At 43.8% G+C, this 22,417-nt stretch overlaps 1 protein-coding gene and 1 long non-coding RNA gene across 9 annotated transcripts in view; one reads left to right on the top strand and one right to left on the bottom strand.

The window, feature by feature from the left end:
• ENTPD4 (ectonucleoside triphosphate diphosphohydrolase 4) overlaps positions 1-9,388 on the bottom strand; it is a 42,612-nt gene extending 33,224 nt beyond the window's left edge. For 5 of the 6 annotated variants that reach the window (XM_040490270.1, XM_040490265.1, XM_040490268.1 and 2 more), the window contains exons 1-2: positions 9,276-9,388; positions 1,444-1,542 (exon numbers count right to left, since the gene is read on the bottom strand). In XM_040490270.1, coding sequence (XP_040346204.1) covers positions 1,444-1,451 — 8 coding nt within the window. In that variant the 5' untranslated portion in view covers positions 1,452-1,542; positions 9,276-9,388. Of the gene's footprint in view, positions 1-1,443; positions 1,543-6,163; positions 6,286-9,275 lie in introns of all 6 variants that reach the window. The other variant, XM_040490266.1, reaches the window with a different exon arrangement.
• Positions 9,389-9,517: 129 nt separating this feature from the next.
• The window catches only part of LOC121039859 (uncharacterized), a 30,371-nt gene continuing 17,471 nt past the window's right edge, over positions 9,518-22,417 (top strand). For all 3 annotated transcript variants that reach the window (XR_005795030.1, XR_005795029.1, XR_005795028.1), the window contains exon 1: positions 9,518-9,644. This is a non-coding gene — a long non-coding RNA (uncharacterized LOC121039859). The remainder of the gene's footprint in view (positions 9,645-22,417) is intronic.

Below are 22,417 nucleotides of genomic sequence, written 5' to 3'. Positions count from 1 at the left end.
ACAGATTTTTAAGCAATCTGCTCCAAAGTGGCTTCTCCTCACCTAAACTGATGCCAAAGGAAGGAGGCCTCTGGCTTCAGCCACCTCTATTTCCTTGCTGGTAGTAAGCCAGTATACTGGTCTGTATGCCAGTATCTTCCATACTGCTACTTTGCTATGTAACTCATTATTATAAAACTACACGAATGAGAATTACGTCCTGATGGTGTTTGTCCCCCTTGACATTATGTAGATTATTATTTCTATTCTGCTTTGTTCCAAAAAAAGAACTAGAAACAATTTACAAGAATATGTTCAACACGATAAACATACAAATGTATAACAAAGTTCAGGTTTAAGGATGATGAAGCCAAAAAACAATCTAGTACAAAGAAATACATGTAATAAGACAGGCCTGCAAAGGTGGCTCAGCATCGTAGTGGCCAAAACCTTGCCCATTAAATTAGAAACATACAAATAGCTCAGGAGGAGTAAGCTTTTCTTAACACCGAATTCCAAGGCAAATTTCTCCCTGATGATTGCGTGAGAAAATGGGACAAAAATAGCATCTTTAACGACATGCTCATAACAAAGTAAATAAATGAGTTTTGTATGTCCTGTGTTTTTAGAAATATTTCTGAGACATTTTTGCAAAACAAAACAAAACAAAAAACCCTACTTTTCTTCTTCGTTTATGTCAGGAATGAGAGATTATTATTGGACTTAAAATAAACTTGCTACCTCGGGGTGCCAGGGTGGCTCAGTTGGTTAAGCAGCTGACTTCGGCTCAGGTCATGATCTCACAGTTCGTGGGTTCGAGCCCCACATTGGGCTCTGTGCTGACAGCTCAGAGCCTGGAGCCTGCTTCAGATTCTGTGTCTCCCTCTCTCTTGGCACCCCCCCCCCCCCCGCCCAACTCCTGCTCTTTTGCTCTCTCTCAAAATTAAATGAACATTAAAAAAAATTTTAAAAAACCTTGCAACCTTTAGAATAAATGTTACTGTTCTGTGGTTAATTTCTACACTCTTCCCTTTAAAGAGTGCTTCTTGGACTAAAATATCTCACAGAAGGGGGGACAGCCTGCTAACCCAATGGAGTTTTCCACTTAGAGTTTCTAGTCTCCCTGTGAGTCCCTGGGCCACTCCATGGAGTTTGTCGTCCCTGCCCACACCTCAAGGCTTACAGTTACCCTGTGCTTAATGCACTCCTCACAGATTCCAACACGCATGCCCTTTACAGTAAGCTACATTAACCCCTAGAAAATCCACCCGGCAAGACCACTTTCTTCCTGTGACAAGCACCCCAACAAGGCCTGGAAGGACAAAGGTGTTAAAACACAAGTGTAGCGTAACTTTGAACACTGTGCACTTGGAATTTAGATTTTTTTTTTTCCTCTCGAGACCTGTCTCTGTGGCACCAAAATCTTGGGTTTTAGAGTGTCAGTCATTAGACACCGTCACTTACCTCCCCATGCTGATGGGTCAGAGACCGGGCAATGTTATAGGAGTCAGTCCTCACATACCACTACAGAAACGATGGGGTCCTCCTGGAGTTAGAGCATTCCTGTTCCAGAAAGTGAGAAAAATCACAAAGACGGTACAATCCAAGAAGACATGAATGTTGTTTTACCAAGTACGTGTTTGAATCCAACCACACGCGATCTGGTACATGATCCTTGCACTGAAGCCGTTAGAAGAGCTCACTGAGAGCAACACACTTCTTAGTCAATTTCACGCTGTCAGAGATACAAGCCTAAATCAAAAGAGATGGTAATATGACCCATCACCCCCACCCCAGCAGCCGTCAGTTTGTTCTATTTAAGAGTCTCTTATGGTTTGCCTCCCTCTCTGTTTTTATCTTTCCTTCCTTTCTCCTATTTTCATCTGTTGAGTTTCTCAAATTCCACATATGAGTGAAATCATATGAAATCTGTCTTTTTCTGACTGACAGAGAGATGAATCACTGGGTTCTACTCCTGAAGCCAAGACTACACTATATGTTAACTAACTTGAATTTAAATTTTAAAAAAATCAAAAAAGAGATGGTAATAGTCTAGCACTAGTTCGTCACTCTCTACCTAAAAGCCAATCAGTGACCCAAAATACCAGGTTGCCAAACAGGTACTGAATTAAGGAAGATTAGGGGTGGGGGTTGGAGGTAGGCGATAGGCAAAATGATTAAACTGAACGGGAATCTGAAATACCCATTCACCTGATAAATGACCGTTAGATCCCTCTTATGCACAAAGTACCATGCAAGGTACTATGTTCCTTGTCTCTAGGCCTCTGAACGTGCTACTCCCTCTGCTTAGAAACCATCCGTGCAACTCACTTTCTCACTTTTTACTCAACGTCACCTTCTCAAGGAGGCCTTCCCTGGCCACCCAAACCATCATTGCAAGCTGTCCCCTCCACCCATCTCTTTCCTTTGACTTAGTTTTTCTCCTTAGGGTTTACTTATTTATTAGTTATACAGAACTTATTATGTGCTGGGCCCTGCTTATTTACAAATATCAAGTTACTCTTCTTAATGACCCACAGGTAGCCACTATTTGTATACCATTTTACAGCTGAGGCAGAGGGGCTAAGAAACTTGCCGAAGGTCACACTGCCAACAAAAGATGATCATATGCAAAACGGCTGAGGTTCCAGCAGGAGAACCCATGCTCTCATCCTCATCCCCCAACGTACTGTGTGATTGCATTTTTCTCGTGCTCAGGTGTCGAGCTCCACAGGGGGCCAGATTTCTGTCTGCTTGGTTGACTGCTGCGTTCCCAACATCACAGACCCTAGGAAAGTGTCTGGCAAAAAGTCAAGTTTCTGAGTTCTGGAGGCCAAAGAGGTTGAGAATTGACACACTTGAGTGATCTTTCCAAAACAACCAGGAATCTTGACACCTTCCCACCTCCCGACTTTTCTCTCCCACTCAGGAAGAAGTCCTAACTCCTTAGGATGGTAAAGGAGGGCTCTCATGATCTAGCTCCGTGCTGTTCAACATAGTAGCCATTGCCATGTGTGGCTGAAGTAATTAGAATGAAACATGCAGCTTCTCAGTTGCACTGGCCACATTTCAAGTGCTCAACAGCCACACAGAGCTTCTGCATTAGACTGCACTGATCTCGTCCCTGTCTTTCTAGTCTTATCCCGACAGGCTAGACAGATACATACCCTATGCTTTAGCCATGCTAAACACAAACAGCGGGTCACTGAAATGCCCATTCCTCTTTTTAGAATGCCTCTCTCAACAAGTTCATCTGTTGGTATTCCTAAATACTGCTTGCTACACAAGTCAGGCGCGAGTTCCCTGTGAAAGCTTCCCTAGTCTTCCTCCTATCTCCAGAGCATTTGCTCCTGACAGTAGTGAGCTACAGTATTACACTTGTGGTTGACTTTCTCATTACACGGCAGGCCTCTCATTGGCAGGGACAGCCTCTTATTCTTCTGTTTCCCCAGTGACCAGTGCCTGTCACACAAGTGATGAGCAAGCACTGTCTGCTTCATGGCTGGCTGGGATGGGAGATATGAAGATGAATCAGATATGGACCCAGCCCTGAAAGGATTTATAACACAGTAGAGGGGTTACTGCGTGCATGCACGTGCGTGCGCGTGCACACACATACACACACACACACACCCACACACACACAAAGGTATTATAGGGTGATAAGTAGTAATAATGCCTACTTGACAAAGGAGAAGAATCACTTTAACTAGTTCAGGTTTCAATATGGCATCCATATTGTACCATGTACCCCAAGTTTGAGACAAACAATATTTGACTTAACAGTTTACACAAAAAAGAAAAAATATATCAATTACTGACATGTTTAAATGAATTTTGATGCGTTTTTATAAAGTAGCTGCCTTTTAGCATTTGAATATGGTAAGATAACTGCATCACAACATTTAAGAGAATTCCAATGGTTCAAAAATTTAAAGTTTATCTCTGTATTTTGAGAGAGAGAGAGAGAGCAAGTGAGCAGGGGAAGGGCACAGAGAGAAGGAGGGAGAGGATCCCAAGCAGGATCCCTGCTGCCAGTGTGGAGCCCAACATGGGGCTCGAACTCATGAACCATGAGATCATGAACTGAGCAGAAACCAAGAGCTGAGCCACCCAGGCACTCCATCAAAAATTTAAATGTTAAAAATATGCATTAAAATGTTAAGATGGAAATGTACCCAATCTCAGAATGTGTAAGGCTTTTCTACAATTGACATCAATGTCTTAAACCATAAATGTAAGAAAATACATCATATGAGTTTAAGACTTATGAATGCTTAAAAAAAAATCCCTTCCCAAATAGACAAAGCTTGGGAAAATTACTTGTGACGTACATGAAAAAGGTAAATATCCCTTATATATAAAAGGTTCTTCTAAATAAGAGAAATAATGCATTAGAAAAAGAAGGATAATTGGAAATTAACCAAATAAGAAATACAAATGGCTGATATAATGTAACTTCGTTAGTATTTAGAGAAACATAAATAAAAACAAGACTTCACAATTATCAGATTAGTGGAGACTAAAGTCTGACAATACTTTGCTAACAAAGGAGAACACTGTTGGGGAGAATCTGAATAGGTCTAACCTTCTGGGGGCATATGGGTAACACATATAAAAATTTTAAACAGACTTACCCTCTGCTCTATCACACTTACAGAAATTCAACCTTAGGAAATTATAGGGTAAATTCACTAAAATATGTGTAAAGAAGTTCGTGATAGTATTGGGTGCAACAGCAAAACACTGCTACTAATGTGCATTGCAGTGGGTGGGTTACATTACACGTGGTCCCTTTAGGCAGTGGAACATGATGAGACTATTATAAAAGTGATGATGCAGATCTGTATTTATTGACATGGAAAGATCCCCATGATACATTAAGGGAAAAAAACCGCATCACGCATGCCCAGGAAGATGGGGATAGAACAGAAACCAAAATGTTAACAGTGGTTGGTTATTGCTAAGTAGTGAGATAATAGATCATCTATTTCTAGCCTATTCTTCCCTAGGCTTGCCTTTATTTCTTAAAGGGCATATATTAATTGTACCATCAGAAAAGACAACGAAACTATTTCTACCAAGCTACCTTCCACTGATCTCTCCAGTTTTCAGCATCAAATCCTCTTCTGTACATTATCAAGAAAGCCTACCTTAAAAACCGTGACATAGGAATTCCAATCTGGACATTTTTTAAAATCGATAATTATGTGATAGCTGAACTAAGAACAAAAGAAAAGAATATTCTAGTTAATAGCTTAAAGTCAAGGTCCTAGGGGGAAGAAAGAGCTTTAATGATTCAATGATGAGAACTAGGAGGGCATACAAAGGGCACAGAGAAGTAACAAACCTGGCTCCAGATTTCGAGGAGTTTGCACACTGGTTACAGAGAAAATTCTAATACCCAGAAAATAATCAAGAGAGTAACAGAAGGCAATGTTAAATTATCCCGACTCTTCCTGTAATAGTTCAGAGAAGAGCACACTGGAGGCTAGGGAACCAGAAAAGATACCTGGAGGTGAGAGGTATACTTTCGATGGGAGATGAGAAAAGAGAACACATTTCAAAGCAGAAGGTGCACTGTTTAGAATGATCATAGCACATCTGGGGCGCCTGGATGGCTCAGTTGGTTAAGCATCCAACTTCGGCTCGGGTCATGATCTCACTGCTTGTGAGTTCGAGCCCCGCGCTGGGCTCTGTGCTGACAGCTCAGAGCGTGGAGCCTGCTTCGGATTCTGTCTCCCTCTCTCTCTCTCTCTGTTCCTCCCCCACTTGCACTCTCTCTCTCTCTCTCTCTCAAAAAATAAACATTAAAAAAAAATTAGAATGATTACAGCAAACTTAGTAAACGTTATTTAATCTGATGTTTGCCTTGGAACTTTGTCTTGAGATATGTGAGGATTTTGACAAAAAGGATAAACAGATATTTCTGTAACTGACAAAACTGTGCTTAAAGACAGAAGAAAATAGACAGCTTATAAACTGCTGAAGTAATTACTTTTATTTAGGACAAAAGTATGGCCAAATATTACCCAGCAGTCAGCAATATGGTAATTTGATCTCAAAATGTAAACTCCAATTGTATTTGTAGCTAAGAATCTTGGCACCTGAGTTTAGCAAGGCAAACTCTAATATTACATAAAACTGCCGTGTTTTTAAAAGGCCCAAATTGTGTTAGACCTACCACCAGAGAGATCCATTACCTCATGACTTCAGTGAGTGGGGGCCTCCTTAGTTGAACATTCTTTAGTGGAGTGAAGCTCATGGGGTCATGGTTCAATGTCTGTCAGTTTCTCACTGTCAGTCCTAAGGAAAACAGTGTAAACAATATTAATCAATTGCAGAGTGAAATGGCTTCCTGGTGAAAAATGCAGCATACACATAACAGACATTAGCAAAGTCTCAAATCACAGGCAAACAAAATCACAGGCAAACGAGACTCTGGAAGAGCTAGGCCTGTGAGTAAGAAAAGGTAAGAAGACATGATGGAAAGAATATATGAATATCACAGGATTACAAGAGGACCTTGAACAATCAAAGGGGCCCACAAACACTTATGCAGAACTTGTAAGAAACAACGGTCTTGGGAGAGTGAGCAGCCAAAGTGAAGCACTCTGTGCCTCACTCATTTGTGGGGAAAAAGACAGCAAAATAACTTAATTCATTTTTTTTGTTTTAAGAATGCATAGTTGCATTTATGATCTACATTTTATTCAACATCTATTTAAAAAAATTTTTCTTTTTAAAAAATTTTTTCAATGTTTGTTTATTTTTGAGAGAGAGGGAGAGAGAGCGTGAGTAGGGGAGGGGCAGAGAGAGGGAGACACAGAATCTGAAGCAGGTCCCAGGCTCTAAGCTGTCGGCACAGAGCCCAATGCTGGGCTCGAATCCACAAAGTGTGAGATCATGACCTAAGCTGAAGTTGGATGCTTAACCAACTGAGCCACCCAGGGACCCCAAACTATTTGTTTTTAATGTTTATCGATTTATTTTGAGAGAGAGAGAGAGAGAGAGACAGAGAGAGAGAGAGAGAGAGAGAGAGAGAAGTCGGGGGGAGGAGGAGCAGAGAGAGAAGGAGAGAGAGAATCCCAGGCACACTCCTCGATGACAGCAGCTGACCGGGTAGAACTCACACCTGGTACCATGAGATCGTGACCTGAGCCAAAACTAAGAGTCAGATGCTTAACTGAGCCACCCAGGTGCCCCTGGTCCCTATCTTAAATGACTTTTTTTCTAGTCACACTCTTCCGGCATTACCTCTGCAGTTTCTGAAATCTGCAACTCTGATTTTCCTCAAGTTCCAATTCCACATCCTGAGCTTACTGCCACCCTGCTACTGCAACTCACTCAGTCCAAGGCTGGGGTCACGATCTCTTGGCAGAAACTAATACCACCTTCCAAATTCTCCAGGCCTAAGAGGGGGATCACTGTGACTGGAGCTACCTGGTTCTTAACTCTGAAGCCTACTTATCTGTGGGTCTACCTATTACACCATTTATTGGGGCCTGTCAATTCTTTTTCAAACATCACATTTAGTCCACACATCTAAAATGACCACAGCAGACATTACTACCAAGACAGATTCTAGGCAGGTCCCCTACCTTCGGCTTTACTATGAACACCGCACTTCAAAAACACCTCTGTGCAAAATGCTACATTCAAAATATGATCAGCTCAAGAAACTTCTGGAGCCTACGGGTCAACACCAACTTGCTTGGGTGGCATCTGAAACCGTAACATCCATCGACTAGGCCCATCTTATTTTATCAACTTGTTCTCTCCTCGGCCCCAGAGAACATCTCTCTGTTCTAGAAAGGTGGGTCTCTTATTGCCCACACATACTCTTCTCATTCTTGCCTCTGGCCTTTACTAATATCCCTTCTTCTAGTATGTCCTGCTTTCAACACTACACTTCTTTCAAAGCACAAGTCAATATTGTTCTTTGCCAAGATCTAACCTGTTTTACTTTCTCACGTTTTCCCACACTCTGAAATCTTTTTATTCAAGCGTAGGCTGTTTTATTTTTATTTATTTTTTAGTAGGCTTCACACCCAACAGAGGGCTTGAACTCACGACCCCAAGATCAAGAGTCACAAGCTCTATCGAATGAGCTAGCCAGGCACCCAAGTGTAGTTTAAGTAAACATGTTGAACAAATATGTACAGAATATACATCCTTAGATCCACTTTTATTCTTGTTTCTTCTCTGTAGACTATAGGCACAAAGGTTGAGATCAGGCATTGACATTGGATGTGGAAGAATGTAGGCCATGGATTCAATATGTAACAAACACAAGTGATTAGTCAATGTTAACATAAACACAGAGAGAAATAATTAAACCACTAATACAAATTAGTACTACGTTCTGTAATTCTGCTACTGTGTCAAACTGAAAAAAACCTGGTACAAAGACAAAATAACATCAAATACAAGATAACACAAAAAACAGGATTCTTTGAAGGCCTCTCCAAGGTTGGAAAATGTTCATTACACAAAGAAGGGCACAGTAAACGCTGCAATGTAAAATTAAACCAGGGATTTGAGTCTCTAATTTAGAATTCTTCAGTAACTTCTAGTTTATCTTCTAGCACGAAGTTCCCGAACTGTAACGCATCTCTTCTCTTTCCCAATAGTGATCAATGTTCTCTGAGAGCACCGCTGTTCACCTAACTGGGGTCTGGGTTTCCCTGTGAGTTCTGGGACATATTCTAGAGAATGAGAACTGTCCCTTTAAAAGGCGTCCACGCATTACTCAAGTTTGAGAAACACTGCTCTCACTGTCACTTTATTGCCCGATTAGTTCCATTTTTCCAAGGTGCAATCTAAAGCATGAAAGTAAAAACAGAGCAAGGCAAAACCGAGGCTGAAAAGTACCAATGTTAGGAAAGGCGACAAGCAAGAACCAGTCGTGCAGCATCCCCTCTCCCTGGCCAGGTCCCCCGCCAGTGGGGGCCAGATCCGCCCACACTACGTGTGCGAGAGGGAAAATCCAGCGTGGTCACCGGAGCCGGCGCGACAGCACGGCTGCCAGCTTTCTCTTGCCAGGGGCTGGGGGAGAGCACCTGCCGCCCGGGGTCACGGGGGCTGACGACCCGGGCGCCCGGATGTGGCCGCGCGGCCAAGGCGGCGGGGGCGGCGCGGACGTGAAGACCGCCAGCAGGCGCGGGGAGGGCTCCATGGGCACAAGGGCTCGTCCGCGGCCCTCGCCGCTCCGCCGCGTCCCACGCTCCAACCGTCCCAGCCCCGCCGGCCGCTTCCTCGCCCTCCCCTCGTCCGCGCCGGGAAGGCCGCCTCACCTGCTCGCAGCGCCCGACTTGGCGGCCGGGGCTCCTGGCAGCGGGAAGCTGCAAGCGGAACGCATCACGGCCACCGCAGCGCGGCGGCAGCGGCAGCCACACGGACCCGGCTTCCTGGAGGATCCGTTCCTTTCCGGGAGCCGCACCACCACCCGGCTCTAGCCCGTGCGCGTCACCGCCCGCGCCCGGGGCGCGCACGCCGTGGGGGCGGAGGGGAGAGAAGCGCGGCGCGGGGGGTGGGGCTGCGCCAGGGGCGGGGCCTGTGCCCCGATGATTGGCGTGGAGTGCAGAGCTCTTCCCAGGCTAATGACCGGCGGGTAGCTCTCCTCTGAGAGTGCCGAAGGTGACAGCGGTGTCACAGAAATAAAGGTAAGTCTGGCTTGGCTACCGCCTGTCGGTCGTAGCCAGTCTGGTAGTCAGCAAGCTGCAATGTGCTTGTGATAACCAGGTGATCTTTCCTTGGTGCCCCAAGGATTATGGAAAATAACACTTGAAAATCTGACAAAAGTGTAGGCATTTCCGCTCAACTCTTGATATGTTTACAATTCTTTCAGTAGCTATACCTGTTTTTATTTTTAAGTTTTTATATAAACTCCAGTTGGTTAACATACAGTGTAATATTAGTTTCTGGTGTACCATTTAGTGCTACAACTATTAAAATCCCAGGAGAGAAGACAGGACCTAACCTCTTTGACATAAGCCATAGCAACTTCTTACTAGATATGTCTCCTGTGGCAAGGGAAATAAAAGCAAAAGTAAACTTTTGGCGCTTTATCAAAATAAAAATTTCTGCACAGCTAAGGACATAATAAACAAAACCAAAAAGCAACCTATGGAATGGGAGAAGATATTTGAAAATGCATATCTGATAAAGGGTTAGTATCCAAAATCTATCAAGAACTTATAAAATTTGATACCCCCCAAATGAATAATCCAATGAAAATGGGCATAAGAAATGAATAGACATTTTTCTTTTCTTTTTTAAATTTTTTAATGTTTATTTTTGAGAGAGAGAGAGAGACAAACAGAGAGAATGAGGAGGGGAGGGGCAGAGAGAGAGAGAGAGAGAGAGAGAGAGAGAGAGGGAAACACAGACTCCGAAGCAGGTTCCAGGCTCTGAGCTGTCAGCACAGAGCCTGATGCGGGGTTTGAACTCCCATACCATGAGATCATGACCTGAGCCGAAGTCGGACGCTTAACTGACTGAGTCACCCAGGTGCCCCAGACATTTTTCTAAAGAAGACATCCAGATGGCCAACAGACACATGAAAAGATGTTCAACATCACTCACCATCAGGGGAATACAAATCAAAACCACCGTGAGAGACCACCTCACCCCTGTCAGAATGGCTAAAATCAACAACACAAGAAACAACAGGTGTTGGTGAGGATGTGGAGGAAAAGGAACCCTTGTGCACTGTTGGTGGGAATGTAAACTGTGCAGCCACTCTGGAAAACAGTGTGGATGTGCTTCAAAAAGTTAAAAATAGAACCACCCTGATCTGACAATTGCACTACTAGGTATTTGCCCAAAGAATACAAAATTCTAATTCAAAGGGATATGTGCACCCCAGTGTTTTTAACACTGATATAGCAGCATTATCTACACTAGCCAAACTCTGGAAACAGCCCAAGTGTCTGTTGACTGATAAATGGATAAGGAGGATGTGGTATATATACAATGGAATATTACTCGGCCACAAAAGAAGAATGAAATCTTGCCACTTGCAACAGAGTGGATGGAGCTAGAGAGTGTGATGCTAAGTGAAATAAGTAGCTATCCCTGTTTTACAGATGGGGAAACTAAGGCTCAAACTCATCCAGTGATTCTCTCAAGGTCCAGGATTTCATCTTTGCCAAAAGTTAGGTGGTAGAGCCTGTTCTCGGGAGACGGACCTCACCCGTACACAATGGTTCTGAGAAGAAATAGTAGGGTGAACACCAGTTCCTGAGATTGACCCATGGCCTTGCACTTAGCTCAAGGCCACTCTCTCTAGCTTGACAAAAAACTGCCTTGAAGTCACAGACCTGGAAGAGTCATTGAGAATCACATCTTCTGTTCCCCTTTTCCTCTTTTTTTTTTTTTTTTTTTAAACAGGTGAATACACTGCTATCCAAGGATAGGAAGTGACCAGCCAGCCTAGACACTTTAAAATGTTTTTTTAAAGTGAGAGCCCTGGAAAAATCTACACTATTCCCCTTTCAAGTAAAACAAACTTGGAAAGAACTAGTAGTTACATATTTCGAGCAGAATCCTTCTTGGTCTAGCACCAGCCTGGATCATCTCTTTGGGGTAATGTTTCATCCCTGGATTCTGATACTGTTCATGAAAGAAAGCTAGCAGTGACCAGGGAGCCTTGTGCTTTAGAAGTAAATGCCGTCTTTTTTACTACTGCTCCACATTAGAATCATAAAGCCATAGAATGTTCCAGCCCAAGAGACTGTAGACACTCTTTCAAACTACCTCCTTCTGCTGCTGAGGAACCTGGACCCAGAGAGGTTGAGTGACTCACCCAAGATCTGGACACAAAGGGGGAAGCTGTACTGATGGTTCTGATCCCTACTTCAGTGCCCTTTTATGGCAATCTACTTTTTTATGGCAATCTGTTTCTATTTTAAAAATGGCCAGCTTGGCTAGCTTACACATTAAAAACTTCTGTAACATGTACTTAAGGTTGCTTTTAGAAGCTTCAGTAGTTGGCCACTGACATGCTGTGATTTTATGGCCATTCTCCCTCAAAACTAGGTGCCCTTCAAAGCCCTCACCATCAGAGATATTGGTTTGGATTATGGTAGTCTCCCTTATAGCCCCCACTAAAATGCCAGACTAGTATTACTACACCATTAGCATTTCTTGATAATTTATATGTGATAATTATCTGATAAAAGCTAGGAAAGACAAGTATAAAGAAGGTATGAAAACATGGAACAGGGGCGCCTGGGTGGCGCAGTCGGTTAAGCGTCCGACTTCAGCCAGGTCACGATCTCGCGGTCCGTGAGTTCGAGCCCCGCGTCGGGCTCTGGGCTGGTGGCTCAGAGCCTGGAGCCTGTTTCTGATTCTGTGTCTCCCTCTCTCTTTGCCCCTCCCCCGTTCATGCTCTGTCTCTCTCTGTCCCAAAAATAAAAACAAAACAAAACAAAAAAAAAACATGGAACATGGTGTATTCATTTCCTAGAACTGCCCTAACAAATTACCCCAAACTGGGTGCTTCAAATGACAGAAATTTATGGGGTGCCCGGGTGGCTCAGTCAGTTAAGCATCCGGCTCTTGACTTCAGCTCAGGTCACGTTCTCACAGTTTGTGGGTTTGAGCCCTACGTCGGGCTCTGAACAGGAGGTGTGAGGCCTGCTTGGGATTCTCTTTCTATCCCTCTCTCTCTGCCCCTCCTCTGGCCGTGTGTGGGCACGTGTGCTCTCTCGTGCACTCTCTCTCAAATAAATAAATTTTTTAAAAATGACAGAAATTTATTTTCTCACAGTTCTAGAGGCTAAAGTTCTGAAATCAAGGTGTTGGGAGAACCATGCTGTCTCCAAAGACTCTAGGGGAGGATCTTTCCTTGCCTCTTTTTAGCTTCTGGTACTTGCCAGCAATCTTTGGCATTTCTCAATTAGTAGATGCATCACTCAGATTTCTGTCTCTGTCATCACATGGTGTTCTCCCATGTGTCTGTGTCCAAATAACCCTCTGCTTTAAAGGACACCAGTCATAATGGATTTAGGGCCCAACATAACCCAATATGATGTCTTCTTAACGTAATTATATCTGTAGAGACTCTATTTCCGAAGAAGGTCACATTCACAGATTCTGGGTGGACGTGAACTTTTGGGGGACACTGTTTAGCCAGTACATGAGAGGACCATCCCAGTCTAGGTTGTCAAGGAAGGCCTCTTCAAGGAAGTGGCGTCTGAGGTCACACCTGCAAGATGAATTGGTATTAACGAGAAGAAGGGTGAAATCTGGGTCTACATGAAGGGGTCGTACAGTGGAACCAGCAAAGAGGCTCTGAAGGAGGAAGGAACACGACTGTCGGAGTGATCCATCAATTTATTCTCACTTATTAACAAGAGAAACAAAAAACTGAGCTAATTGGAGATAACACTGAGTACTTTATTCTAGGCACGGTTCTAGTTCATTAGAAAACACTTGAAATAGAATGATACTGAAACTACATCAAAATTCATGGAATGCAGCTGAAGTAGCACCCTCTGAGAAATTTATTCCTTGAAATGCTTGTTTAGTAATGAAAAAAGATTTGACATCCATTATCTAAGGCTCCATCTTAAGAAGTTAGGGTAAGAAGGGGCACCTGGGTGGTTCAGTTGGTCGAGGGTCTGACTTCGGCTCAGATCATGATATCACAGCGTGTGATCTTGAGCCCTGCATTGAGCTCACTGCTGTCAGCGCAGAGCCAGCTTCTGATCTGTCCCCCCTCTCTGTGCCCCTTCCCCACTTGTGCTCTCTGTCTCTCAAAAATAAATCTTAAAAAAGAAAAGGAGTTAGGGCAAGAAAAGCAAATTTTATCAACCTTTTAAGAAAGGAATTATACCAGGGTGCCTCGGTGGCTCAGTCAGTTGAGTGTCTGACTCTTGATCTCAGCTCACGTCTTGATCTCAGGGTCGTGAATTCAGGTCCCACATTGGGCTTTGCACTGGGCCTGAAGTCTACTTAAAAGAAAAAAGAAAGAAAGAAAAAGCAATTATACCAATCTTACATAAAGTCAGAGAAATAGAGGAGGAGGGTCAAAATGATCTTGATGCCAAGAAATAAAAAGGAAAGAAAGTTACACATCAATATCCTTTATGAACACCGATGCAAACACTCTAACAGAACATTGGCAAATTAAATCCAGTAATATCTGGAAAGAGTCAGTTTAACCAAGTGGAATTTCTTCAAGAAATGCAAGGTTGGTTCAACATTTTAAAATTAATCAATGCAATCCACTACATAAACAGTGTAAAGGAGACAGTGCATATGATTCACATGATCTTAATCAATGTAGAAAAAATATTTAACAACATTGAACACTCATTCATGATTTAAAACAAAAAGCTCTCATCATCTGTAAAGGGAATGATCTTTCCTCAGTTTGATAGGGTATCTATAAAAGAACTATAGCTAACATGGCCATGAAAACAAAGTATCTCATTACCTGCTTGGTATTTTAAAAGTATTAAGTGAAAGTTTGAAAAAGAGCGTGACATCTGGACTGCAGAAGCCATCTTGCAACCACGAGGCAACAGTAATGCGGGTGAGAAGGCCATACTAAATATGATGAAACAGATAGGAAGAGTTGCTTGGGATTGTCATGGCATCCTGAAACCACTGAACTAACACCAGCCACAGGATCTACCTCCTGATTTCCTGTAAGGAGAGGAAACTAAAGCCCCTATTTGCTTAAATTCGTTCGGGCTGGATACCCCATTACCTGCTGTTAGGTCTTTAAAAAGATTTGTGGACTGGTTGATTGAAAACTAGGAGGGCCCTCAAGAGGTCCTATCTCCCAGCTGCCTTACTTTGTCAGTTTAAAGTCTATTTACATTTTACAGATGAGACAGCTAGGCTCCCAGAGGCAAAGCGGCTCCCGCAAGCTCCTAAGACTGGGAGACAAGAGACTTGAATGTGAAGAATACCAAACTGCGAGGTAGGCACTTGAGCCCTAGTCCCTGCCATGCTGCCAATTGACTGTGTAAGCTCAGAAAAGTTAGTTTACCTCATTGGTCCTCACCATCTGTACGTTTTTTTTAAAAAAGGTAGATGGGAGGTGTCTAAGGTCCTTTTCAGGTCCCAAATCCATAATTTCTAAGAGGCAAAAGAGAAGACTAGAAACAAGGTCCTCCTCCTCTTCCTCCTCCTTATGGAATCAAACATAAAAGAGCCCTTTCCTTTTCTCATTGTACTCTGGATTGCTTTCCAATTGTGCTTATGGGAACCCTGATGAATGGCTCAGTATTTAACCATCAGTCTTTAAAACCCAAACAGGATTTCTCTTAAATTATCTTCTTGAAAAAAATCCTCTCACATGGCAATTGCTTGACATCCTGCTGGCTTTGCTCTCTAGATGTGTTAACCAAACTGGCTAACTGTCCCTCCCAGCACTGTGGATGTTCAGAGCAGGTACCTGTGAGGTGCTGTGGATGTCACAGAAACACAGGAATCAAGTGGCCCTTGGACATGGTGGGTCCTATTGTTCTCCCCTGGTGCTGTTTGCCTCCCTAAGTCGTTCATGCACAGACTGGTTGTTGAGCAACTTGGCTAATAATCCTATATACTTGTACAGAATTTGTCTTCAAGGAGATCATAACACTTGACAGACATGACCTCATTTATAAGCCCAGCATTCCTAAGGCAGGGAATGGGCCAAGAGAATTCTTATTTTATGGTATTTTTTTATGGAGAGGAAGCGCTGGAGATCCAGAAAGAGCCAGTGACTTCTTTAAAGCAGTATCAGAATTCAGAGTTTGCTTCGACTTTTTCTCATCACAGCAGCATGATCAACTGTACCCGAAAGGGATCATGTGGGATATGGGTCATCACACAGACATACACACACGCATGCACACACACAGGCACACACACACGTGGGGAGTGGACATGGTTGCTGCTCAGGACCCATTCTTCTGTTTTTGGTAACAGTATCTCAGATTTCTAAAAGAATATACCTGTCTCACACTCAGTCCATTGAGGTCAGAACATGACCCTGGCCTAGTTCGGCAGAGTAATTTCGTTCCCTGACCACTGTGATTGGCACATGAATCATTCTATTCTGATCAATATAAGCCACATTCTTCAATATCAACTTCATCTGCAGAAAGGATGATATTCTGGTTTCCACACAGATTTTGTTCCATTTCGCAAACCTTTCAGCCTTGGGCAGGGAGCAGTAGGTTATTTATCAGGCCCCTTGAATCTTGCCACTTCTGTGTTCCTCCCTCACTTGAGCTAACATACCATTATCCCAAGCATCCTTCATGCAGTCTTTATCACCTCAAGGTTAGAGTTGAAATTCATAGCGGATCAGCTCTGGGAATCAACAGGTGATTAGATGTTATTGGTAGGTTGGCCTCACGCCCCGAGGTCACGACTGAGGCCCCTCCAGGGTTTTAAGCCCCAAGTCCTAACACTTCACATATCCCCGGGTTCTCACATGCTTAACTGCTTGCTTGTTCCCAGCGCGTTCTTTATTTTCATGCCTCTGTGTCTTTACACACATTTCCTATGACCGGAATGATTTCCTCTTTCTTGACCGCCTAGGAAAAAAAAAAAAATCTATTCATCCTTCAGTTTGCCCCTCTGAAGCTGTGTTATTGTCAAGTTGTTCCTGACCTCCAGGCAAGAAAGTCTCTCTCCTTTATCCATCAGCACCATCACTTGCTATAACTGCTGTTGGTCCTTGCTACTAGCTTATTCCTCTGAGTATCCTTAGACTGGAGCGTGTATGAGTCCAATTCAGCAAGTACATTTTGGGTGGTCGGGCTGTGCTCCTCCCATGCCCTGCAGAACTAAGGCTCTGGCTACCTTGCCTTCCACACCAGAAATAGATTTCACCCGTCTTCTGCTGCAATGATTCCACTTTGCCTGGTCTCCAAATTCATCCCCATTTCAAATGCATATGCTGTATTTCTTAGAGTAGCTGTAATGTCAGGTAATGTTGACTTGAACGGAATTGGATGTTTCATCTTGTTCAAGTCAGGCTAATAGTTCCATCTGTCAGAATCTTTGGAATTCATATTTTATTAACCAACTTTCTCATTACCCTTCTTAGCTTGAATCGTATCTATTTGCATACATGTCTTAGTTCCCATATCCTCTCCTGCTAGACTGTAATCCCTTTGGAGTTGGGTATCGTGTCTTCTAATTCATACCTGCCAGAGTGTTTAGGACAGTGCTAGATACGTAGGAGGTGCTCCAAACATGTTTGCTAAGTGACTAGTGAATGAAGGAAGGAAGGAATGATACTACTTTCCTTACAGACAGAGCTCGGCGAGATAAGTCACTTCTCCGCTCACCACCCTTCAAAGTCACTGAAGTGAGGGGACAGAAAAGGGAGAGAAAGCAGTGGGTGATCCAGAGATAAGCTTTATCTTTCTACACTATATTCTGAATGTACCTGCCTTGTGGTGCCTAACAGGAAATTCTTTAGAGTTTTTGTAGTTGGATGGAGAATTTTCCACTTCAGCGATGCAGGTCGAACTCTATTTTTACATCATCTCATCGTTTCAGTGGGAAGTGGGGACGAAGAGTCAGTTGTGTGTTCTCAGTACAGCATCTTTCTCTGTGATGCCTTCTCTGCCTTCCGTGTGAAATCACAAGCTGTCGCCCTTCGACAGCACACTCTATGCCCATCCATGCTTTTCTCTTTCTCTGTAGCTCATATCACTGTCTGAAATACCATATATTTTCTTCTTTTCTTAGTTTCCTGTTTGTCTCCCCATATCAGTCAGGCAGCAGAAATCATATGTTTTTTTTCCATGTTTATTTATGTTGTGTGAGAGAGAGAGAGAGACAGAGCACGTGCATGCACACACATGAGTAGGGGAGGGGCAGAAGGAGAGAAAGAGACTCTCAAGCAGGCTCCTCACTGTCAACACAGGGCCTGATAGGGGGCTTGATCCCACAAACTGTGAGATCACGACCTGAGCTGAAATCTAGAGTCAGACGATTCACCAGCTGAGCCACCCAGGCATACCAGAAACCACATATGTTACTTCAACAGGAACACTTCAATATAAAGAATTGTTACCTAGTAGGACATGCTTAACTACTAAAAGAAGTTTAAAAAAAGAGAGAGAGAGATTTCCATAAAATGGTCCAGAAGAAGAAAATTCAGCCAAAAGCATCTACTACCTCTAGGCTTGGTGGGAGGAGTGGACAGGAAGGAACTGAGGACTCGGGGAATGTCTCCCCGCCCCCCACACACACCCTACTGTCCCCATCCTAAGGCTGAGGTTTGGAATTCTCCCAGGAGTGTGGCTACCTAGGACTGGCTGCATAATATGCAGACTTAATGCAAACTGAAAATGCCGGGCTCTTTGTTCACTCTGTGAACAAACTCTATTCACTCTGGATATATAATCTTACGCATCTCGAAATATATGCACGTACTCCTACTGCCAGTCCTACAAATGTTTGTGTCCATTCTAGAAGGGAGAAAACAGAAGGAATAGCCTCCTGGAAAAAGTGGCATGAGATAGGGTTGAGGAGACAAAGGGAACAATTACCGTGGAGAGGAAAGACTTCTTTTTAAAAATTACCGCCGGTAAAATACACACGACATAAAATTGGCCATCTTAACCCCTTTTCAGTAGGGTTAAATATCTTTGCATTGTTGTGTAACCGATCTCCAGGACATTTTTGTCTTGCAAAACTGAAACTCTATACCCCTTCAAAAACAACCCCCTAGTCCCACCTCCCCTCAGCCCTGGAAACCACCATTCTACGTTCTGTTTCTGTGAATTTAACTACACTAGATGCCTCATAGAAGTGGAATCGTACCGTATTTTTCTTTTGTGATTGGTTTATTTCACTTAGCGTAATGTCCTCCAAGTTCAGCCTTGTTGTGGCATGTGTCAGAATTTCCTTCGTGGCTTAAGGCTGAATAACATCCCTTGTGGCTATATACACAGTTAGTTTCTCCGTTCATCCACTGACAGGACACTTGAGTTGCTTCCACATTTTAGCTATTGTGAATAATGCTTCGTGAACATGAGGGTACAGATATCTCTTGGAGACTGCTTTCATTCCTTTTGTATGTAGTCTCAGAAGCCGGATTGCCAGATCATATGGAAATTCTCTCTTTCATTTTTTGAGGAACCTCCGTACTGTTTTCCATAAGGGCTGCACCAATTTGCATTCCCACCAACAGCACACAAGCGTCCCGGTTTCTCCGCATCCTCACCAACACTTGTTATTTGCTGTTTGTTTCTTTTCCTTTGAGGGTAGCCATCTTGATGGGTATGAGGTGGTATCTCCCTGTGGTTTTCAAGGCTCCTTTTGAAACAGAGGGGAGAAGGGGAAGGTGAGTGAGAGGCAGAGCTATTTTGAAGTGATTAAGAAAGACACTCCTAGCCAATCTCCATTTTGTCAGCTTCCTTGATGGCAGAGTCATAAGCCCAGAGAGGAAGGTATGGAGCGGGGAGGGGCTGGAGGGGACTGGCAGAGGTTCAAACAGGAGCCAGCAGGGAGGTAACAAGTGAATCAATCAGGGGTGATTACAAAAACAACTGAGCAGTGGTGAGGCTCCAGCTGAGGTCAGGAGGCTTGAATACCTGATGAACCTGATCCTGGTGTCTCCAGCAGCCAAGGAGTCAGGAAGGAGCAAAAAAGACTCGTGGGGTTATCTAGATTGGTGACTGGAAATCTTTTCCTGTTTGTGACGTCGCCCTGCCTGCCAGGAGCAGCTGGGGTGTTGGGAGAATCGAGAGGGTGTTGCAAGTGCCCATGGGAACCACTCCTTCTCATCTTGTGATTAGGGATCTAGGAAAAAAATACCTGGGTGAAGTGCCTTCCAAGGAAAACCAGGGTTCCTTATATAGGGCACTGGGAAATCTTTGTTTAAGGAGATCAGCAATACAGGAAAGTGCGGCAGGATGCAGGCTCCCCAGAACAGGAGTTCTCAAAGGATGACAGCAGAAGAGAGGGCATCCGGCTCATCTGGAATCCTGGTATTCACTGCCCCAACCCATACCCACTGCATCAGAAACTCTGGGGATGAGGCCCATGAATGGCTATTTTATAACAAGCCCTCTCCAGGTGACTTGGATGCAGGCTCAAGTTTGCATGCTGTACCCCAAGGAACAGTATAAAGGGCCAGCAGACGACTAACATGAAGCAGAGAAGGACTAGAACAGAAGTGTATTTGAAATGAGATCCTGACAGAAGGAAACAGGGGTCGGGATGTCAGCTGGACAGCAATTGGGGCCCAGAGAGACACAAAACACAGGAGGTTGGGCAACTGGTCGGAGGTAGGACAGTGGGGAGGGCAGGGAAGCCTGTCTTATTTACTAGATTTGGAAGAAGGGGTCGAATTAAACAGACAGAGAGTTCCAGTTGCGGTGGTGAGGCATGGGTGCGTCTCCTCAAGACTGGTCCAAGCCCCAGAACATTGATTAGTTATGCGACCTTGGGCAAGTTATTTGTTTAAACTCCTATTTTCTCAAAGGTAACATGGAGATCATATTACCACCTATTTGGGTTGCTATGAGGAGTTAATGAAATAATCCAAGGGAAGCACTAAGCACAGTGCCTGGCTGTAGGATGAGTTGATAAAACTCTGCTGTGAATTTTATTTAAAAGCAACTTGCGGCTTGACAGGGGAAGGTAAGTCAGAAGATGAGGTCTCTATAAATACCTTTCCTAACCACACCCTACCTTACACATCCATGTTGTGCAATTAATGTTCGTTGCTGACAAGTCTCTTTCCCTTTTGTCGTGAGCTCTGTAGTCGTTCAGTCACCTAAATGCTCTTCGTATCTGTACCGTCATAACAGTGACTTCGGATTATAAGCTAATGGTCAGGGCTGTGCCTACTTAGGGTCCATCTCACTTGCCCTAGAGCCTGGCAGAGCTCCCACAGCCACAGCCTTAGAAAGCACTTTATTTATTTATTTTTATTTATGTATCTTGAGGGGGAGGTGGAGAGAGAGAATGGGAGTGGAGGGAGGGGCAGAGAGAGAGAGAAAGAGAGAGAGAATTGCAAGTAGGTTCCGAGCTGTCAGCAAAGAACCTGCTGTGGGGCTTGATCTCACGAAGCGTGAGATCATGGCCTGAGCCAAAATCAGGAGTCGGACACTTCGCTGACTGAGCCACCCAGGCATCCCTAGAAGGCGGTTTGAAAATGAACGGAGCACCTGGGTGGCTCCGTTGGTTAGGCGTCTGACTTGGACCCAGGTCATGATCTTGCAGTTGGTGTGTTTGAGCCCCGCCTGGGGCTCCATGCTGATAATTCAGAGCCTGGATCCTGCTTCAGATTCTGTGTCTCCTCTTCTCTCTCTGCCCCTCTCCTGCTCACAACCTGTCTCTCTCTCAAAAATAAATAAACATTAAAAAAAAATTTTTTTTTAAAGAAATTAAAAAGCCCTGGCCTTCCTTGTTCACCCTGGGAAACTGAGGTAGGCCCAGTGCATGTGGCTTGCCAGATACAGACATTGGTAATGCAGCATCTGCTTTTATAGTTAACCTCTCGGCTGCCGGGGGGGACAGGTAGAGACAGGTGCTGCTGTCCCACAGGGCCTCCCGGTGCGGCGTAAGTTTCCCAAGTACACAGAACAGACAGGCTCAAATGTAGCCTCCCAGAGCTGACCCCATTGGGAAGCACCTGTGTGTTCATCATGGACACATCACCTGTGTGTGAATCATCTGGATTCCTGCTCCCCCTGGTAGGAAGGAGCCTGGCCTCCTGTCCTGCCAGCTTGCTGTTTCTTGTATTTTTTAAAGGGTTGTATTCAGACCCCACTTCCTCAGCAAGGTGCTCTGCATTGGGACTTAGGTCCAGTGGTTTATGTTCCTTCCTGTCCTGTCCTTTAATCAAATGATTATGATGGAAAGATCATTTGAGAATTTAAGTAGAATATTTACCATGCCCTAACATAACACCTGGCTTCATTTTCTGGCACATCTTCTTCCCCGTGTATCGATCATTTTACACATTTGCAATCATGGCATATCTGAGTCGATAAGGGCCACGAGTATTATCTCCTTTGGCCCCACTTAATTGTTCGGCTCTTGGTAGAATCCCTGATATATAGCATGTGGTCAATAAGGGATTATTGAACGACTACTATTTTATATTATGCTGCTTCCATTTAAGGTCATAAGAACATTCCCCTGTTTCTATAGCATGACTAATTGCAACCTTTCATGGTTCCCCAATAGCACCGAACAGCAATTTATTAAAGGTTTCCTTACGTTGGAATTCTGACTGTTTGCTTTGTTGTTGTTGCTTTTACTGTTATAGATAATCTTGTCATAAAATTTTTATGCACATTTTATTTAGCTTTTTTGGAATCTGTTTCAAATACAAAAAATTCCCAAGAATGGAATTACTGTGTAAAGGAGGTTTGGACAGCTTTATGATTCAATAAAGATTTCTTAAGGAGCCAATAGTTCCTGGTGGGGACAGTCCTTTTATGCCTGCGCTCTGCTA

This window comes from Herpailurus yagouaroundi, unplaced genomic scaffold (assembly GCF_014898765.1).
Source record: "Herpailurus yagouaroundi ecotype Mexico unplaced genomic scaffold, PumYag 181, whole genome shotgun sequence".
Lineage (NCBI taxonomy): Eukaryota > Metazoa > Chordata > Mammalia > Carnivora > Felidae > Herpailurus > Herpailurus yagouaroundi.
The sequence above is the reverse complement of the archived record's forward strand: the minus strand, read 5'-3'. Positions and strand labels throughout refer to the sequence as shown.